This window comes from Pipra filicauda, unplaced genomic scaffold (genome assembly GCF_003945595.2).
Source record: "Pipra filicauda isolate LSUMZ 115617 unplaced genomic scaffold, ASM394559v2 scaffold91_size2508729_pilon, whole genome shotgun sequence".
NCBI classification, from domain to species: domain Eukaryota; kingdom Metazoa; phylum Chordata; class Aves; order Passeriformes; family Pipridae; genus Pipra; species Pipra filicauda.
In genome coordinates this window covers 1,418,946-1,438,592 of record NW_024105109.1, presented here as the reverse complement: position 1 = coordinate 1,438,592, position 19,647 = coordinate 1,418,946, and the positions used below count along the sequence as shown (strand labels likewise).

At 38.0% G+C, this 19,647-nt stretch overlaps 1 protein-coding gene across 1 annotated transcript in view; it reads left to right on the top strand.

Annotated features, from left to right (window-relative positions):
- The window catches only part of ABHD5 (abhydrolase domain containing 5, lysophosphatidic acid acyltransferase), a 30,104-nt gene extending 11,299 nt beyond the window's left edge, over positions 1 to 18,805 (top strand). Inside the window, exons 2-7 of the mRNA XM_027733390.2 lie at positions 4,160 to 4,245; positions 4,519 to 4,891; positions 8,251 to 8,405; positions 12,598 to 12,709; positions 13,227 to 13,413; positions 15,719 to 18,805. Coding sequence (XP_027589191.2) covers positions 4,160 to 4,245; positions 4,519 to 4,891; positions 8,251 to 8,405; positions 12,598 to 12,709; positions 13,227 to 13,413; positions 15,719 to 15,808 — 1,003 coding nt within the window. The 3' untranslated portion in view covers positions 15,809 to 18,805. The remainder of the gene's footprint in view (positions 1 to 4,159; positions 4,246 to 4,518; positions 4,892 to 8,250; positions 8,406 to 12,597; positions 12,710 to 13,226; positions 13,414 to 15,718) is intronic.
- Positions 18,806 to 19,647: the final 842 nt, after the last annotated feature.

Sequence of the window (19,647 nt, the reverse complement as noted above, 5' to 3'; positions counted from 1 at the left end):
TAAGCCATGCATTCATATAACTCTAATGTAAGTAAGTTGTAAACTTGAAAAGTGAGAGAATGAGCTCCATTTCTGTACATTTATATCTCCTAGACAGAGTTATAAGCAAATTCTGATGAATGTCGTGATATGGTAGAGCTTCCATTTTTAAATCCAGATTAGAAACAGAAATCAGAGAGACTGTTCATCTGTTTGAGTACATGCCTCAGTGTTAAAATAGATGTTTCAATTCTTCAATATTACCTAAGCTTTCCTGAGCTTTTGTGGAGTATGTCAAATTTGTAACTGGCTGCAGATCCATCAGTTGTCTTGCATGTAATCAATTCTCACCAAGCTGAATAGGGTTAATGTAGCTGATGGAATGGTACTACCCAACTTACCTATTTGCCTCATTCTTCATCGGGTTTGACCTAATTAGTGGAGGTGGATGGGTGGGTCAGGTTCACTATGCCTCTGCCTCCACTTGATTCTCAGTTCTTTTGAAAGTTACCCTCAGGCAATTCAAGCTGTGCTGTGACAGCAAGTTCTTGATTCAAATTAACAAATTAACATTCAAGCATCTAAGGAAAAGCAGTGTTATCCTTAGGTACATTTAACACAATATTCAATTATTCTTTTCTCATTAGATGTCTAAATATAGTAATAACTACTTGTTTTTAATTATTTTTTTATTATTTCTTTTTATCCTTTCTTATGCATGCAATGAGAGGCACAGAACACTTGCTCCAACGAGCCAACATGTTAGGTCTTGCCTGCTGGTTTAGCCCTTGTGCATAGTGGTCGTAGCTCCAGGTTGTTCAGATATTTGTGTCCCTTTTGTTTGCTTCATTTATTACTGTATTGGTGATCAGCATAGGCTCTGATGGTCTCCACTAATCTTCTAGTCCCACATTAATCACCTAGACTTTCTCTGTGTCTGAGGTCATTTGGTGGGTGTCTCTGGGGCTTTCCCTTACCTTCTGGTCTCCTTCCTGAGATATGTTGCAAGGAGTGAGGAGTTCTGTTGGCAAAGACAGTGACTTCTTTGAATGCCTGGCAGGCCAGCAGGCCCCCCACCTGCTGGCCTCTGATTTTTCCAGCCTCTGGTACTATAGACTTTTTCAGGTGACTGTGAAAACTGTAACTGACCTCAAAGAGAAGATGGAGGAAGCATCCTATGCAAGGCTTAGCCCTACTGGTTATTGCTTATTTTACCATGGATGTGCATGCTGGTTTATGTTACTACATGGCCACAAATACATGGGTTAAATTCCACTAGTTATGTGCCTTGGTAATTTGATGTGTAACACCCATAAGTACAATTAGTATAAAAATGATAAAAATTTGGGCTGTCAGTTGCCAGATTTATTTTACACTTTTTGATATAGCAAGCAGCTAAGCCCAGTGGTTCTCTTAACTCCTCAAAATACAAGATTCTGCTGTTGACTTTTCTTTTTGTAAAAAGACAGATGGGAACAGAGTGTCAGGGAAGTGGTGGGTGATGAGAGTGGAGTGGGGTCTGTCTCTTCTGGCAGTTGGTAGCTCACTTACAATGTGAAACTGCTGCTGAAATCTTTAGTTTTCTTTCGTAACTCATCTCCATTGCTGGTGAACACACTATCTTGAAAGGTCCATTGCTTCTTTTTTGACATTATATAGTACTTACAGCTTTATATCACAGAAATAAAAATGATAGACCATGTAAGAAATTGGTGTTCTTGTGTGCATTTAGAAGACACATTTAGCACAGATGTAGAAAAGAAATGATACAACTGTAGCCTTCCAAAGCTATCAGAAGAATGGTTTAAATAGATGATATAGTTGCTTATTCTCCATATGTGGAAAACATCTAGCAATGTGGTAAATCATTTCTGGAAAGATGGAAACAAAGGATTAAGTCTTGAATACTTCAAAATTAAATATTTTCTTTCTAAAATAATGTTTCTAGAAAGTGCTTGTTTTTGACAGAAAGCCTTCATCATTGCTCTTTTAGTTCAGGAAGTAAAAAATGACAGAATTGCAAACCTAGTTTTAATTCTAAATATTTCACCTTGCTGATTGTGTTTGTCAAACTATACATGTACTCAATGTTTCTTCTGAATTAAAATCTCAGTATTTGTAAAAAGTACTTGTAACTAACAAAAGAAAGAGTGGGCACCTGTGTTACAGCTTTCCCATTCTGTGACAATTTTCTAAATAATTTCCCTGAGTATCCAGGTGCCTCCCTAAGACTGGGAAAAATAACTGTGGGACTGTGAAATGTAGATGACATTTTTATTTCACTGCAGCCATATTTCTGCACTGTTTTCATATTGACATGTTGCAGCTTTACATTTCTATAAATAAAATCTTTAAAGTATTCTCTTTGTTAAATCAGTGGTTTTGCTGAGAGGAAGCAGTTCATATAGTTTCAGCTTGGGGAAAGTAGTGACTGGGCTTTTTGCTTCTGACCTAAGAGTTAAGAATGAAAATGCATAGTTGAGCACATAACTAACAGAAAGTTTGACTCAGAAGAGTGGGGATCTAGCTGTTGTTTAATAATTTACCAGAGTAATTCATAGCATTGGACACAGTGTTATTGTTAAACTCAGATTTCACGGTTACTTGGGTATGAAATTACTTTTGGCTTGTCCTAGCTTTAACCTCTTAAAAATCTTACTTTTAAATAAATGCATAATTTAATGTGGAAGCAAAACAGTAGGATGCCTATTCCTGTAAGAAACTAAGTTCCTTAATTTCTTAGATTGCATGAGGACGTGGCATGGAAGGACATACAATCATCCCTTCACAGTCCCTCAATTATAATGATTATAACAATTCCCGTGGTCCCTCATTATAACGAATCCCATGGTCTGGTGGGTCAGGAAGGTTATTTACAGGACAGCCAGACCTTAGAGTAGAGGAGTAAAGAATACTGAATAGCAGTGGGCATAGGTGGTTGGATGATTCATCCTTTTTGGTCAGGTATCATTTGGGTTGGGTTTTTTTTATGTCCCCTAATACATTTGTATGAATCTGAACAGTGCTTCTTGCAGTTGCACTGTGCATCCCCAGAAAACCTTGCATGTGGTATCATAAATTAGTATCTATGCAGCTGGAGTGTGTCTGCCCCTTAAAATGTGGGAAGATCCTCTGGATAAAGAACTAGGGGGAGCAGATCTTTAATTTATTATTGATGAGTTGTGCACTCTGAAAAACTGGACATTAGTAACCTAAGAGTCTTTTAACATTAGTTGTTGTATAACTAGTACTCGCAGTGTTCAGTCCTGAAAACTCTGTAACTTATTGGAAAGCAGTTCAGTGTAGGAAGAGTGCTAGAGAAAGTTGATTGTGAGTTTGATGACCTATCATCTTGCCTGTGAGGAATAGTCTGGGGTCCTGCATTAGCAGCCTTTGAACTGATAGTGTGAGCCACTTCAAAACCAGGTGTGACATGGAAAAAGACTATTCCGTGGTAAAAACAAGGGATAAATTAGCACCCAGTAAAAGCTGTACCAAATTACTGTGTCCTTTGCAGCACTGTAGGTGAGGCAGTGCTGCTAGCTGAGTCATTCCCGCTGCTCTCATGGTCAAGCTAGCACTACCAAGATAGTAACTCACAGCTGGAAAAGCAGCTTCTGTTGCAGGAATTGGAGGTTTGTTTTCCTCTGGGACTTTGTTTCGAAGTTTGTAATTAAGGTCCTATATTTTTGCTTTGCTAGGATAGACCTGCTTCTTTTTAACTTTTTAAATTTAGTATATTAATCAGTTCAGGTTAGGCTGGCGAGCGCACAGTTCATTGCTTTTTTTGGAAGTAATAGGTTCACGTAAGGTAATGGGTGTGCAGGCAGCCTTCCAAAGGAACTTAAGAGGAGGCTGGAAACTCCAGTGATTATGTTATGTATCCTGACAGGCTCGTCAGGTTGGCATGAGGGCTGATGTCTCCAGATCAGCATACTCTGATAAGAGCACGCAGTGGAAAAACTGCACAATCTTTGAAGAATGCCTCTAGTCGTGATGCCACTTTATAAAAGTCAGGAGAAAGAGAATTCCCTCCTACTGCACACTCCTGTTCTTCATAGCATGTGGTTTACTTGGGTTCTCTTATGAGGAGCAGCAAAAGAAATGTCTTCAAAGCATCAAATGGTGCCAAGAATTACCATGTTGCTCAAGACATTTTTATTCTGTGTTGCTGTTGTAGGTTAGGATGGTTATTCAGATGGCTTCCTGCCTGGTGTCCCACATCGCTGCTACACCTTAAAGAGGCTGAGGACAAAATGCTAAAATGTAAGTCTTTGGTTTTTAATAAGTTTCATAGATACAACTAGATTTTCTATAAATTTACATATAATCAAAGAAGTTTTTCAGTATGGCTTTTACGCTGTGATGAAATAAACAGGTTTAAAATTACATTTTTGTTGTTCCCTTATGAAGATATTTGATTGGAGGCTCTCTCCTTTGAAAGGGAGCTCCTATTTAAAACAGTGGTTTCCACAGAGTGTACTTCATATTTTACCAGGCATGTCTAGCAACATCATTTTTCCCCACTTTTCTCTTCAGGTATTGCAAGCATTTACAATAAACGGTACGTGTATATATCTAATGGAAATAAAATATGGACACTGACATTCTCTCCAGACCTTTCAAATAAAACTCCACTTGTTCTCCTGCATGGGTTTGGAGGAGGTGTTGGACTGTGGGCTCTCAACTTTGAAGATCTCTGTGAGAACAGGACCGTTCATGCTTTCGACCTCTTGGGATTTGGGCGTAGCAGTAGACCACACTTTGACACTGATGCTCGGGAAGCAGAAAATCAGTTTGTGGAATCCATAGAAGAATGGAGAAAGGAGGTGGGATTAGAAAAAATGATTTTACTTGGACACAACCTAGGTGGATTCCTGGCTGCTGCTTACTCATTAAAATACCCATCAAGGTATGTGAAAATAAAGGAATGAAGGAATTCCTTTTCTGTATTTGACTAATGATTTTAACATAGATTTTACTTTATCAGGCTCTTTATAGATTATCTTTATGCTGATCTAAAGAAACTTGATACTGATTTCTAAGCATTAAAAATAAAAAGTACTAATTGTGCAGTTTGTTTCCAGGTGAATAGAAATAGGTAGATCTGGGAAGCACGATTTTCTGTGTACTTGTCTGTTTGCTTTTGTTCAGTACCCCTTTGCCCTGTTAAAAATGGCAATGAATGTATTTACTGGTGAATGGTTTGTGACATCTGATTAAACATTGTTTTGTAAAGGGAAAATAGGCTTGTTTCTGCCAAGCTTCCCACTATTACGGATAACATTGAAACTTCTGCATGTTATTCCCCCAGGTAATTTATGCCTATGCACTAGCAGTCAGCCTGGTGCCAGCATGATAATATAAAAATTATTTTAGTGACTGTTTGATTTAAATTGTCTGTATGCCATTCATATTTCTCCTTTGCAAAACAACCCAGCCACAGCAGTTCTCTAATTGTATTTCATCAGCATTTTCTGCACCACGTCATGGCCAACAGTTAATACATTTTTTCCCCCTTAAAGTAGTAATTTGTCTCTTTTATATAGTCTGGTTATATATCCCCTGGTGAGCTAGGATCCCACTGAGGTAATTCCATATTAAAAGAGGACAATGCTTTTGTTGGGATACACATAGTGGGCCCCTATGAAAAATTGTGAATAGAAGCTTAGCTTTCCACATCATATGGCAAATTCTATATTATACAAAACATACCTTATTCTTTTATATTCATGTCAAGTTTTATAATTTCTTTGTTTCTTATTTGGATATTATTGACATAATTTCATACATCATTTATTCCTAAAACACTTCCTCTTTTTCTAAGTGGAAAACAGTTAGCACAAGTGGCTGGAAATGACGTGTGAAAGTAGATGTCTAAATCCGGAATTGCAATGAAGAAATGCAATCTTCTGCTTTAGGGATGTAAACCTATTATCCTTTTGGGCATAAAACAACTTTTAGATAGGTGTAGTTGGTTTTTCATAGAGATCACTTACAAGTTCCTTACCTCTTTTTTCAAAGAATCTATAAATGGCACTGTCCTATCCTTGTGGGATGGAATGTTGTTTCTCCCCTCTGCTGACTTACACCGAAAGTGGTGCTCTGTTTTCTTGCCTCACTGTGTTTAAGTTGGGGTTAATTAATTTGGGGGGTTTCCAGTTTGTGCTCTCACATTACTAATGTTTCTCTGAATTAAACTGGCACCATCAAATTGGCAAATTTGATCTTAAGACAGCATTGAATCAAGTGATAAATATAGGACATGTTTCAGCCAGATTATCTAACAATGCATTAGAGGCTTAAGGGATTCTGGATACATATTGTTAGGAAAGTAGATCTGTTTCTCCAAGCATAGATGTCTGTTAATTTGCTACACTGTACCAGAGTTATTCATGGAAAATCTGAGGTTACTAATCCAGAAAGAGTCCCATTTAGAATATTCCCAAGTGGAGGTGGGCCATGATTTTCAAATACTGTAACTTCTGGACTGTTACTTTTAGAGTGATTCTCGTGGTCAACTTCCCATTATCCTGGGTTATGTTTTAGGCCTGATTACCAAAAGGAGAAATGCCAAATAGGAAGGAAATTGTTAAGAAAGGAAACATGAAAAAAGCTTAATCTATTTTTATTCATGTGTTTGCTGTGCTGTATGTAATGCCATAGTTTGGGCATAGAATGTGTGGCTGTCCTGAATGGCTCCTCGTTGCTTGCACTCCTTTGCCTCTAATCTCTCCTGCTTCATTTGTACGGTTAGATTATACCCTGTCCTCTCTTAATGCTGTTGTTTGCTGCAGGGTGCAAATACACTAATAGCTGAGCCAACAGCCAAGAAACATCTTTGTGAGGTTAATCCTTTCCAACCCTTCATTCCTGGTTTCCCAACTGCTTATAATCCAAAAATAGCCTTTGGAATCACTTCTGACATCGTTTTAGGTACTAGGAACTTTTCCTTGTTAATATCTAATCTCATGGTTTTGAAAGAGAGAAGGAAGTCATGAAGAAGAAAGTAAAGATCATAGAACCATAGACTCATTAGGTTAGAAAAGACCTTTAAGATCATCTAGTCCAACACTGCCAAGTCCACTAAACTGTGTCCCTAAGATCAACATCTACACGTCTTGTAAATACGTCCAGAGACGGGGACTCAACCACTTCCTTGGGCATGGTATCATAGAATGATTTGGGTTGAAAGGGACGTTATCACCTGGTTCCAACCCCCCTACCGTGGGCAGGGACACCTCCCACTAGACCAGGTTGAACCAGCCTGTTCCAATCCTTGGCAGCCTTTTCGGTGAAGAAGTTTTTCCTAAAATCCAATCTAAACCTCCCGTCACACAACTTGAGGCCATTCCCTCATGTCCTATCACTTGATATGTGAGACAAGAGACCAACCCCTACCTTGCTACAACCTCCTGACAGGTAGTTGTAGAGAGCAATAATGATGAAGCTTCCATGGAAAACCACCTTAAATGTGCAAAACTATAGTTGAGTCACTTTTTTTCAGAAATCATCAGTACTTAGGACAGTTAGAGTAAGTGTTACAGGATTAAACAGAAATGGATGATTCTAATCTACCAAGATGAAAGAGAGTTTTTGCTTGAGGGGGACCTACAGCATGAAGTGACCGATAGTTGCATGTGCTGGAGACTCCTACTGTGCTCTCTGCACTGATATTCCTTTGAGTAATAATTTTACAAATTGTCTCTGACATTTCTTTCATAACCTAAAGTCAATGAATTTAGAAAACATCTGCTAGTTTTGCCCTACCTCTCTCAGTTAAAATTTTACTTTGATAAAATGATTTTTCAGTTAAATTGTGTCTCTTCTTAGAACAGAGATCTTAGACTTCTAGCAACTTCACTTAAATTAAATAGGTGCAGTTATCCTCTTTTCTCTCAAGTTAAACTGCTCCTGCAAATAATAGCGACTGAGCACGTGGATTAGGCTATTTTTAAAAATAGAAATAAGACTATCCTTTTTCTCAAATTTAAGTGACAGTGAGTATCTGTTGAATACTGACTCTCTCTTTGTGACACGTGCTTCCAAGTTTCTGGTGTTTGTACACATGATTAGGTGCGATTCACTCTCTAATTAGTAATTGAAATCAAAACCATTGATAAATCAGAAACTGGGTAATAAGCCACTATGATTGAAGTGACTAAAGCACGTTGTATGTATGTATCTGTAAGACAGATAGCATGTTTTCGTCATACTCGGTTGAAGAAAAGCTACTGTACTCTAACCCTCTTCACCTTTTTTTGCCAACAGGGTCAAGCATCTTATCTTAGTGGAGCCATGGGGTTTTCCAGAGAGGCCTGACAATGCTGAACACGAACGACCAATTCCAATCTGGATCAAAGCACTAGGAGCTATATTGAGTCCATTTAATCCATTAGCTGGGCTAAGAATAGCAGGACCCTTTGGTGAGTTTTAGATACTCTTAAGTACCATTTCTGTTTTGGTTAAACATAAACGTGGGGCAGATAGCACATTGTGATAAGCTTTCTAGCAGGTCTGTATCACCCACAGAGGAAAGAGTTGGAGAAAGGTGGGAGTGGTTGAGGAAGGTTTGAACTCTTTGGGACAAGAGGGCAAGCTCTTGCTATTAGAAATACTAATACGGTAGTTTACAACAAGCTACAGTAAGTGACTGTAGGCTCCAGTTACAGTGAGCCAGATTATGTGGACATCTGTTGGGGAACCCTGACAGAGAGGCATGAATGTGAAAGGGTTTTTTCTGATTGCCTCTGGTCACAGTCTGTTTAGTTTCCCTTCTCACTGCAGTTTGATGGGCAAACAGGATTTCCAAATTCTGTTAACATTGGAAGGCAGTCTCTTACAAACTCATTTGTCTTTTGTTCTGAGTTTAGAGAAGTTAAATTGAGACTGGGTTCTTTCTATTACTCATTTTCTTATGACTCTAGCAAATCTTGTGGGCCTCACTGATGTCCTGCATTACAGTGGCAGTCTATACTTCATATTTCTATTTCTTCAACAGCACTGATGAGATGTTAGGTAAACTCTGTATACTCTAATACTAGGACTAGGTAGGAATGACTGAAAATACTGTGGTATTAGTCTATCTGAGGAGTGGGGAGAAGGGCATAATAAAGTCTTAAAGTCATGATATATATTCCTTCTAGAGGAAAAAGAGTTTGTCTGTCTGCTGCTCTGTGTACTACTGAAGTATCTGCTGGAGAGGCTTGGAAAAAGATATCCTTCTGGTCCCTTCTGAGTTATAATTAACTCACCTCTTCATCATTTTTTAGTATTCAGTCTGAAGATAAACTAGTGAGATTCCTAGGCTTTGCTTACATTTAAACCACATCTGTTTCCTATATCTCTTTCTATAGAATATATATTTTAATATGCTGATCTGTTTTTTTCTTGTCAGGAATGTGACAAAATTAGCTTGTCAGACAAGCAACATATTTTGTACAAACAGATTTTTTTTAAAGTAAAATGCTAATCTGGTTAATGAAACAACCTGAAGCATATTGAGTGATAAGCACTGATTCAATGCCTTTTATCCAATAACAAGTGCTTGCATAAATCAATCCATGTGGAAGAGTTCCAAGCTGAAATTTGTCTCCCTAAACAATAAGTGCACTCAAAACCATGCTGTAGAGACAGACACTGTCTTGGCAAGGTGTCCCCAAACCTAGCCTCGCTTACACATTGCTGTAAAGGGCAGTGCTTTCAAAAATTTTTCATCTGTTTCGCACTGCACGTGTTAAAGATGTTTTCTGTCATCAACTTAATGCACAGTTCTTGACAGGTGAGACATAGTTCTTAGAGAAGAGTAAGTTTAAACACTGTCCTGCAAGGTAGGCATCAGATCCAACCTTGTGAAAGCACTGAACCAAATACAGCTTTCCTTCTACATGCAAATGCGGTTAAGCTGCTGGGCAAGCATAGTTGTTTGAACCTCACTATAAAGCCAATTGATCTTGTTCAAAGGTGTGAGTTAAGCACTTAAATGTGAGCCAGGTTCGTTGGGATATCGTAATGGTATCACATCGACCAATCAGACCCGCAGGCGAATAATTAAAACTGGGAGAGAAAGAGAATCCAGAGGTATTTTTTAATTTGAGTGGTTTCCAGATAGAGGATTTGCATATTTTCCTTCATTTAACTGGAATGGTCACCCAGGAGGCTCACAGTATAGGGGGTTTGGTGCTTAGGTTGGATTTGTGAATTCCATTCCTAGAGCTGGACACATAAAAATTTCTCAGGACAACGGAAATGTCACGGTGACCACACCCTTTTTGTGGAACTTGCTGTCTTCCGTGTTAGTATTTCTTTCAGCATTTTCATAGACACTGCGGAAAAGCAGCCAGACGAGTGTCTTCAATAAACATTACAAGCATGAATCAGTGTGATTTCATTCCAAAATTTGTTCCAAGGTGCCTTAAATCCTTGTTTCGTTCTCCCCTGTAAATTCCCAGAGAAGAACTGTTTTGCAATTGGACCCACAGACAAAACACTTCTTATCAAAATGGAAAGTGAATTCTAAAATTTGCTAACATTTATGCCATGACCTCCATACTGATAGCAGGGGAAGACACGGAATTAGTCTCTTTCTTCCAGGTACTCTTATTCCAAGCCAACTGTATCATTTGTGTTCAAAAAAGCCAAACGCAGAGAAGAATAATCCAGCAATTGAACTCTCTGCAGGGAAAATAGAGCAGAGAGAACTGCAGGATTTTACAAAATCTTCGTTGTTTTGAGAGCTAAATCACTGTTTCATAAGGGAATTATTTTCTCTTGCACTGTATTAGTTTTCTAAGTCTGTTTAAAGCGTGCATAAGGGCGTGTTGCAATATCTAATCTCAAGATTACAAAAGCATAGATCACTGTGACAAGGTCTACATGAGTAGTACGAGGCCTTTGGCCAGAGTTGGGAGGGAAAGAGTGACATCATCATAATTGCACAGATTAACAACAATATGAAGTTCCTGCCATCTGGAAAAGGGGAAACGTAACCATGAATGGTCACACATAGTTGTGGACAGTGGCTCAATGTCCAGGTGGAGACCAGTGATGAGTGGTGTTCCTCAGGGATCAGTATTGGGATCAGCACTGTTCAGAGTCTTTGTTAGCACCATGGGCAGGCAGATTGTGTGCCCCCTCAGAAGTTTGCCGATGACACCAAGCTGTGCAGTCAGTCAATGCACCATAGGGAAGGGATGCAATCCAGAGAGACCTGGACAGGCTTGAGAGGTGGGCCCATGTGAACCTCATGAAGTACAACAAGGCCTGCACAAGGGCCTGCACCTGGGTCGTGGCAATGCCAAGGACCAGTACAGGCTGGACAGAGAATGGATTGAGAGCAGCCCTGAGGAGAAAGGCCTGAGGGCTGCTAGTTGATAAGAAGCTCAAAATGACCCAGCGATGTGTGCTCACAGCCCCGAAAGCCAGATGCATCCTGGGCTGCATCAAAAGCAGTGTGGCCAGCAGGTCAAGGGAGGTGATTCTCCCTCTCTGCTCTGCTCGTGTGAGACCTCACCTGGAGCGCTGCATCCAGCTCTGGGGCCCTCAGCATATGAAGGATGTGGACCTGCTGGAGTGAGTCTAGAGGACGGACATGAACTGGAGCACCTCTGCGGTGACAACAGGCTGAGAGAGCTGGAATTGTTCAGCCTGGAGAAGAGAAGGCTTTGGAGAGACCTCGTAGGAGCGTTCCAGTACCTACAGAGGGCCTAAAAGAGAGCTGGAGAGGGACTTTTTACAAGGGCATGTAGTGATAGGACAAGGGGTAACGGGTTAAAACTGAAAGAGGTAGGTTTAGATCAGATATTAGGGATGAATAGTATTCTTAGACTAAAATTAGCCTTGTGCTGAGGCTCTTGTCCCAAAGATCCATCTGGCCAACTAGAAGACACTTCCTCCTTAAAGAAGTGTTTCAGAAAAGAAGCTTAAATTTAGAAGGCCTGAACTGGCCCCTGAAACGACCCACTTCTCTACTTTGGCTGTTAAGAGAGCATGAGGACAATAGTTTTCAACATTAAATCTCTTAATTTAGACCAGTATTTGTGCCTTATGTCAAGATTTCTACACCTGTTTTTCACCATAGACTTCTGTTTTTTCAACTAAACACTAGTTAAATGAACTAGCTTCAGAAGCAGACTGTTCTGTAATAGGAGGGGACAGACTTAAAGAAAAACAGCCCAGATTTTTCAACAGTGCCTTCTGGTTCTGAAAGGTGTGATGCATTTGGCCCACTCGGTGCTGCCAGAGCAAGGAGAAGGTATTGGCATCATGTGAGACTAAACTGGTGACAGAAAGATACTCTGCTTAGCCCTTTTGCTGGTCCCCTTTGGAGGTTTCTTCTGTTGCTGCAGTGACCTTTCTCAAACACACCCTGTATGTATTCAGCAGGGGGTGCAGCATAAAATCCTTAAGAGTACTTATATTTCATTCCTGTTTGGTGTAATACCATCGTGTTTTCCTGAGACACACAAGTGCTAAAATGAAATACTGCTTTAGAAGTCATTGAGCTTAGCCACGAGTTTCAAGAGGACATGTTTTGAGGGTTGTAATGAAAAGTATTAAGCAATCTGATAAAGTCTTCTGTACTCATTTCTTCTCTAATAGTGTTTTCTGTTTTAACAGGGTTAAGCCTTGTTCAGCGTTTAAGACCAGATTTCAAGCGAAAATATTCATCGATGTTTGATGATAACACTGTGGCTGAATATATCTATCACTGCAATGTACAGTCACCCAGGTGAGTATGAGTTTCCCAGTGTATGTTTTGAAGTCTGTCGTTCATTTACTGAGTGCCTGCTACTCCCTCCAATGGCCATGGCAGCAGTGTGCATGCTATTTTATTTTTAATTGTAGCATTTATTTTATTGAACAAAAACATAGCATTGCACTTTTTCCAAATTCCAGAAACTGATAAAGAAACTAGTAAAAACTATCCTATTTCTGTATTTCCTGTTAACTTGTGTTAATTCTGTGAGAGTTTGGGCACTAATTTAATTAAAAAATTGTTACAGTAGTTTAATCTGTAAAGAATTTCTTTAAAAATTTTTAAAATAAGGCATTTCATTCTTTTAAGTTTTATCATTCAGTCCTGTAAAAAAAAATTACATGTAAACCTTGAAAATTTATATTTCTTAATTGTGAAAAATCCCAGCCTTGTGTACTCTGTGCTACCAAAAGACACAGATACCCCAAATTAGATAAAAAGCAGATCCAATGGAAATTGAATTGTTTTTGCCCTTTTGAATGGCTTGAAGTGGTGAAACAGCTTTCAAGAACATGACTATTCCTTACGGATGGGCAAAAAGGCCGATGCTGCAACGGATTTCACAAATGGATCAAGACATTCCTATCACTGTGGTCTATGGAGCACGTTCGTGTATCGATGGTAATTCTGGCAGTACTATCCAGTCTCTGAGACCAAACTCATATGTGAAGACAATAGTAAGTTGACTTTTAAAGCATTTGTTTCTTTATTGTGTGGACTTGCTTAAGTCATATCTATGTGGCCAGGTTGGATGGGGCTCTCAACATCCTGGACTAGTGGGATGTGTCCCTGCCCATGGCATCGGAGTTGGAATGAGATGATCTTTAGGGTCCCTTCCAACTCAAACCATCCTGTGATTCTCTGTTTTTTATATCAACTGTGGAAGTGCTGTCCCTTTGATTTAGAGCTTGGGGTAATAACTTCTGTTTTCTGTAACGGGGAGAGAGAAATCACATTGTAGATCAGAGAAAACCTAGACAAAAGTGTTGAGTTCCCAAAGTAAGAACAAAACTTACTGTAGCACTACAAGCCAAACTAGATCTTTGAGCAAGGTCATTCTTTATTTTGTTCTACAGTGTGCTAGTACAAGTAGGTTTTGTAGTCACAGGTTTTGTCTGTGTTTTAAACCACAGCAGTCATAATATCTGCATATACGTGTAACATAGTAGGAAGGCTCGCATAAACTCTTTTCATCTGTCTATATAATGCTTTTATTTCTTTAGTAAGAGTGGTTCGTACCTGGTGCTTAGGTTCTTGTAAGCATCTTTCTCTAAGTCATTAAAAGAATACTTAGTGTTTTCTTCCTAGCTAATGTATTTTTGTTTAGAAAAATATTAAAATGTGTGTACCTGCAACTTGATGGGAATGTGCACTCTGCATTTTTTTTTCATTTCTATAAAAACAAATGAATTTAAAAGTACTCTTCACACATTTTCACATCAGTCAGCTGTGATAATTGAATATGCATGCATGTTACGATGCTGTGAGGTGATAAAATGTGTGAACACGCCAGCTGTCATCTTACTGATGTCTAGAACTATCTGGACAGAAGTGACAATATGCAATGTTGATAGTATGCTATAACAACTCATTCAAATAAAATTTTATAACTTGATACAGTTGACATCAGAGCTAAAACTCAGAGAATAAGACATTGTTATTGAACTGTTTATGTGTATTAAAGAGCACAGATAAATTTCATAAATGTTAACATTCAGATTGAAAGTGTCACTTAACTGCTTAACCAGAAAGGGAGTTGGAACAAAAAGTCATTTTTAAAAAGTATACAATATATTGCTGGGATAAGCATGTACTGTTCAGACAGATTTTTTCCATTCTGACCAATGGCTTTTAGAAAGGACTGTGGACAACTTTATTGTATTCCAGATTAAAATTTTGTCAAGCCAAATACAGATTCTAAAAGGTAAATTGGAGTGGTAAAAATTGCAGGGACACTCAAAAAACCACAGGGTGGAAAGGGCTCTAATGAGACCAAGACCTGGACTGGCAGTGCCATGCTTGGTAAAATGCACAGGAGTTCTGGGGGTTTATTATGTGTATTTATTTCTAATTAATTTTTAATTTGAGTTTCTGGGGTTTTTTAACACAATAACGTAGCTATACATTTATGGGATTCAGTTAGAGACTTAAGAGAGAGTGTTTTAAGGAGGGAAGGGAAAAATAGATTTAAATACATATTAGTCTTGGATCAGTTGTAAAATGGAAAGAAAATAGGTCAAGTATCTTTGCTGTACACTATGGTGATGGCTTCGTAGCAGTTTTACAGAGAATAACAAATTATAGAAATAATGCTTTCTTAAATCCTTACTTTTGTTACATAGTTGCTGTGAAATAATCTAGTTCACAAATGTGGGGGTTTCCCCCCAAATATTGCATCATTTGGATTTTACTTGTCTCTGTTTGACATAGTAGTCATTAATTTGGAAGGTTGAAATCTGTTTCCACAAGTCTAGAAAATCCCCAGCAGTTTAAGCTTCTGAGTTCTTAATCATTCATCCCAGTACCTTCTTTAGTCTCTTCTGTATCACTTTTATAATATGAAAATCCAAATGGCTTGATGCTCTCTCTAACACAAACACTTGCAGGATTAATGAGCAACCTGGCAGAACTATTTGAGTGGAACGCGAAGGGAGAGCAGATGCAGCAGAAGTTTGATATTGCAAAGCATGTTCTTCTAAGTTTGCTTTGCAGTGACTTGTGCCCACTTGAATGGTGGGGTTTTTTTAACAAGGTGTGCAATTGAATAAGCAGTATTTGTACCCTCTTTTCCTGTGTAGCAAAGTTCCTTCACCGGGGAAAGAAGATTTTCGTCTTCCTTATGTTGAGTTTTTTGTTTAGGCTGTATGATGCCAGCTCCTAGTTAATGTGTAAAAGTCAGGTTTTTCACCTTATCTCAGTATTTATTAATTTGTTTATTACATTTTTGTGAATCTGACCTGTTTCTTCACCTTTGTCCTCTAGGCTATCCTCGGTGCAGGTCACTATGTGTATGCTGATCAACCTGAAGACTTCAATCAGAAAGTGAAAGATATCTGTGATTCTGTGGACTGACTGTCTTCTGTTCTTTAGAAAGTCATACCGTAGATAGCATTTAATGGCAATACTTTCGGAAATCACTAAAGAATGCGGAGCTAATGGGACAGGCTCTGTTTGCACACTGTTTCTTCTAAGAAGCTATTTGCACACTTAAACCACTGAGTGCCTATTTTGGGGGGGATGAAGAAGTTTGAAGCTAACTTTGTACAGTTTTTTTGAGAATATTGACCTATTAGATACAAAATTACATGTAACTTTTGAAACTGGAATTTTCTCCAAAATTTAATTGAAACTTGCACATGTCGAACTCTCTAAAAATGCTGAACTCTCCAACAGAGAGAACTGTATCGACGTAGATACAATGTACAAAATGCAATTTGGTTTCTTTATGAATGTTCATATTTTTTAGTTGATGTTTCATAGCAAGATTATGAAAATGCATATGTATTTTATTTTGGGAACCCAGAACTCCATATACAGTGTTTTAAGAGAGTGGGGTTTTTTATTCAATTGGAGTGATAACAGCTTATGAAGCTGATTTTGTAAGAGGGACGGGGCCAAAGTAGCAAGCAGTGTCTGTCACTGAAGTATGTCTCTTAGGTTGTAAGAAATTGAGGCTCAATATTAGGAAATCTATCTTCTGTTGAATTTTATTTCCATTTATCTCAAGGCATCCTTTTTCATCTGTGCAACTTTTACGGAAGACTCAGTTTGTAAGAGTCAATGATGTCACCAGCACTCATGCTTCCATAAATATTTTGATGTGTAGATTTCAGTGATTGAAAATGCAGAAGATGGCTTGTTAGTTACTCCATCTATTTTTAACACTTTACTGCAAGATTTGTTACTAGTCTAAACCTAACAGTTGTAGATAAGCTGATAAGATTTTGATTAGGGCTAGGAAATGGCCACTTGGATAGTGAGCATACTTCCCATTTCCTTTTGTAGAAAACCTAGTCTACTTTTTAGTAAATTCGGACTGAAGGAGAAGCAGAGGGAGAATATTGATGTTCTCTAACTAGAACAGGGTGTAGTGTATTTTATTTAACATGCAGCCTCCTTGTAGGAAGGATTATTACTGGAATGAACAATACTACTGTAACAAATTATAATTACATGTTTTGGAGATTCTTTATATATTTTAATTGAGTGTTTCAATATCAGAGATAGTCCAGTCTCTGCATCTTTTTGAATTATAGTTTGACGTTAGTTCTTCACATGCCTAGTAAGTTTTATTAAGGAAAATACTTTGTCACTTTAAAGCCAAATTATGTGGTGGTTTGTATTTTAACAAGTTTACATAAAACTATTGATCTGTTTTTGAATATTAAATTGACTGCTGAAGAGATCTTGATACTTTTATGTAGAGAGAATTTGAATTAATGATAGCACCGTGTTAAAGCTTGAATGGAATTCTCTGCATTTTTTTCTCAAATTAAGGAATTGTTGCATATATTTATGGTGTGGAAGGCAAAGATACCTAAAATATTCAGGAAATACTCTGATTATGTTCCCAGCCAAACATAATCTCTCTTTCTGAAGGAGATATTTATCTATATGGTGCTATGTAAACATCAAACAGTTTTTGTGACTGCCTTGACTGGTAGCATTTAATATCTAGCAAGCTAAAGATTTTAATTAAAATGAAGTATTTATTTAAATTACTTTTTCAATCAGCAGATGCCAGATTTGTAAAATGAAATTTTGGGTTATTTGCTAAAATCTTGAGTTGAAAATGGAAAATCTGAAGGATCTATTCCATTTTTTAATATAAGCTATAAATTATCAGTCATGCCACCATTTAGGTGGATGCCTTCAGCATGTTGGTTTTTATCACCCTTATCAGTGTCTTATTTTGTATTTATCAACTTAAACACCTGTTTTAATTGTGTGTAAAAACCTAATGCACAAAATAAATTTTGAATCTCCTCCAAGTAATCAAAGGTGAAACAAACTTGTTATTTTTGGGTAGCACTTACTGATGGGAATTCTAGATTCCACGTCAAAAATTGGAAGTAGGGATAAAACTCGCACACCGCATGTGAATATTGTTTTAAATATCCCTTGCTTTTTCAGCTTATTGTACTAATAAGACTTATTGCTTATGTTTTGCACAATAAATCTTAAATGTTATATTTGATTAATGTTAAGACAAGATATTGCTTTTGTAAAAATTATGTGCAATTAAGTCCTGGAAATCAGGAGTTATTAACAAGTTGAGCTAAACCATCCAAATACATTAAAAATATGGTAATGCTTATTTTCAAATGTCTCAATGTTCTTAGGTTTACATGTATTTAACTGAAACTGGTGAACGCTTGTCAACAAGTAGCTGCAAGCTCAGAATGTTGATTGTATGTACAAGGAAAATGATTCTTGGTATTCTTCCAGGCAGTATTAAATGCTGCTCTGAAGGTCAAGATGGAATTCTGAATATCCTATTGCTTGCAGCATAGCCTGATCAAATTACCAGAATAAATGTCATAGGAGGTGCTGAACAGAAAAGGAGGGGCACATACTGAAAATACTTGGGAGCTACACCTTTTGTGAGCAATTACTGTCTAGGAATAATCTCAGTTTCCCTAGAAGTTCTATTTCAGTGCAATGACCAGTTGCTTCAATGTACTGTGGTGAGCACTGAACTCTGATGGTGCTATTTTTGTTACAGCACTATAAAATAAGACAAGAATTACAGGCATAAAGGCATCCAAAGATCTATCCTGTTCTAGCATCAAAATGAAGACAGCTGTGGACCAGAGGCTAGAGCATAACAAAAAGAATCCAAAATATTAATAGAAATGCAAGATTAACAGCCTAAGCCTCCAGGACATGCTCTTCTTCCTGAAGTTGTTGTGATAAAATTTATTTAAAGTAGCTTAGTAATATTTTGTTTGCATGGCTGAGTTCATCTTGTTACTTATTGAACCTTGCCAGATTAGATTTTAGTTCTGAAAAACTGATTTTCAGAGAACTTACTGATAAGACTCTATAATAAAACATTCACAACCATCACAAGGAAGTCCCTGTTTGTATCTGATTGTGAAATGGAAATGGAAAATTCATACATGTCGAGCTTGGAAAAATGGGTCCAAACAAGAGAAATGTCGTCATCTTGTTTCACGCGGATTAAATCAATGCTGGCATTTCTTTTTAATAGTTATCTTTTTAAGGTTAGAGCACAATACTAATAATGCCAAGGTCGTGAGTTTGATCCCCATAGGGGCCATTCACTTACAAGTTGGACTTCATGATCCACAAGGATCCCCTCCAACTCAGAATATTCCATGATTCTGTGAATGTTCCTACAACTGTTTGTTCTGAACTGATCTGCCACTCTCTGTCTAAAATGCTCTCTGTGGTCCGCATTGTGGTTCCTCAAATTCCCAGCCCTTCCAGATCACAGTTACTCAGCTTTTTCACTGGGGTTAAAACAAGATTGAATACAATAAAAGCATCTGGAATTAATGTATGGGTAGACATATTCAGGAATGCCTGTTTTGCTTGCATTTATTCAAATGTGAATCTCCAGAAGCCTAAGGCTAATAGTCAGCTGCTGCTTAAACGGGTAATTTCTTAGGGACTCCTCCCTAATCTGTTGTTTTGTTGGGTTCTTTCACATTGGCCAGGCCACCATCAACCTATCCTTCAACGTTTGAGCATGGCAGCACACTAATGTTGCCAGAAGCCTTTATCTGAGGATTTATGTTTTGTAGGAAACACAAGTGAAACTTGTGAAAGGGTGAGGCACTAAAGGTAACTGGAGAGAGACACGTTTTAGTGCGATTGGTAAGATCGGAACAAGGCACAGGTGTGTGCTGCAACTGCTTCCTGGTGTTAGTGGCAGTAGATGAAAA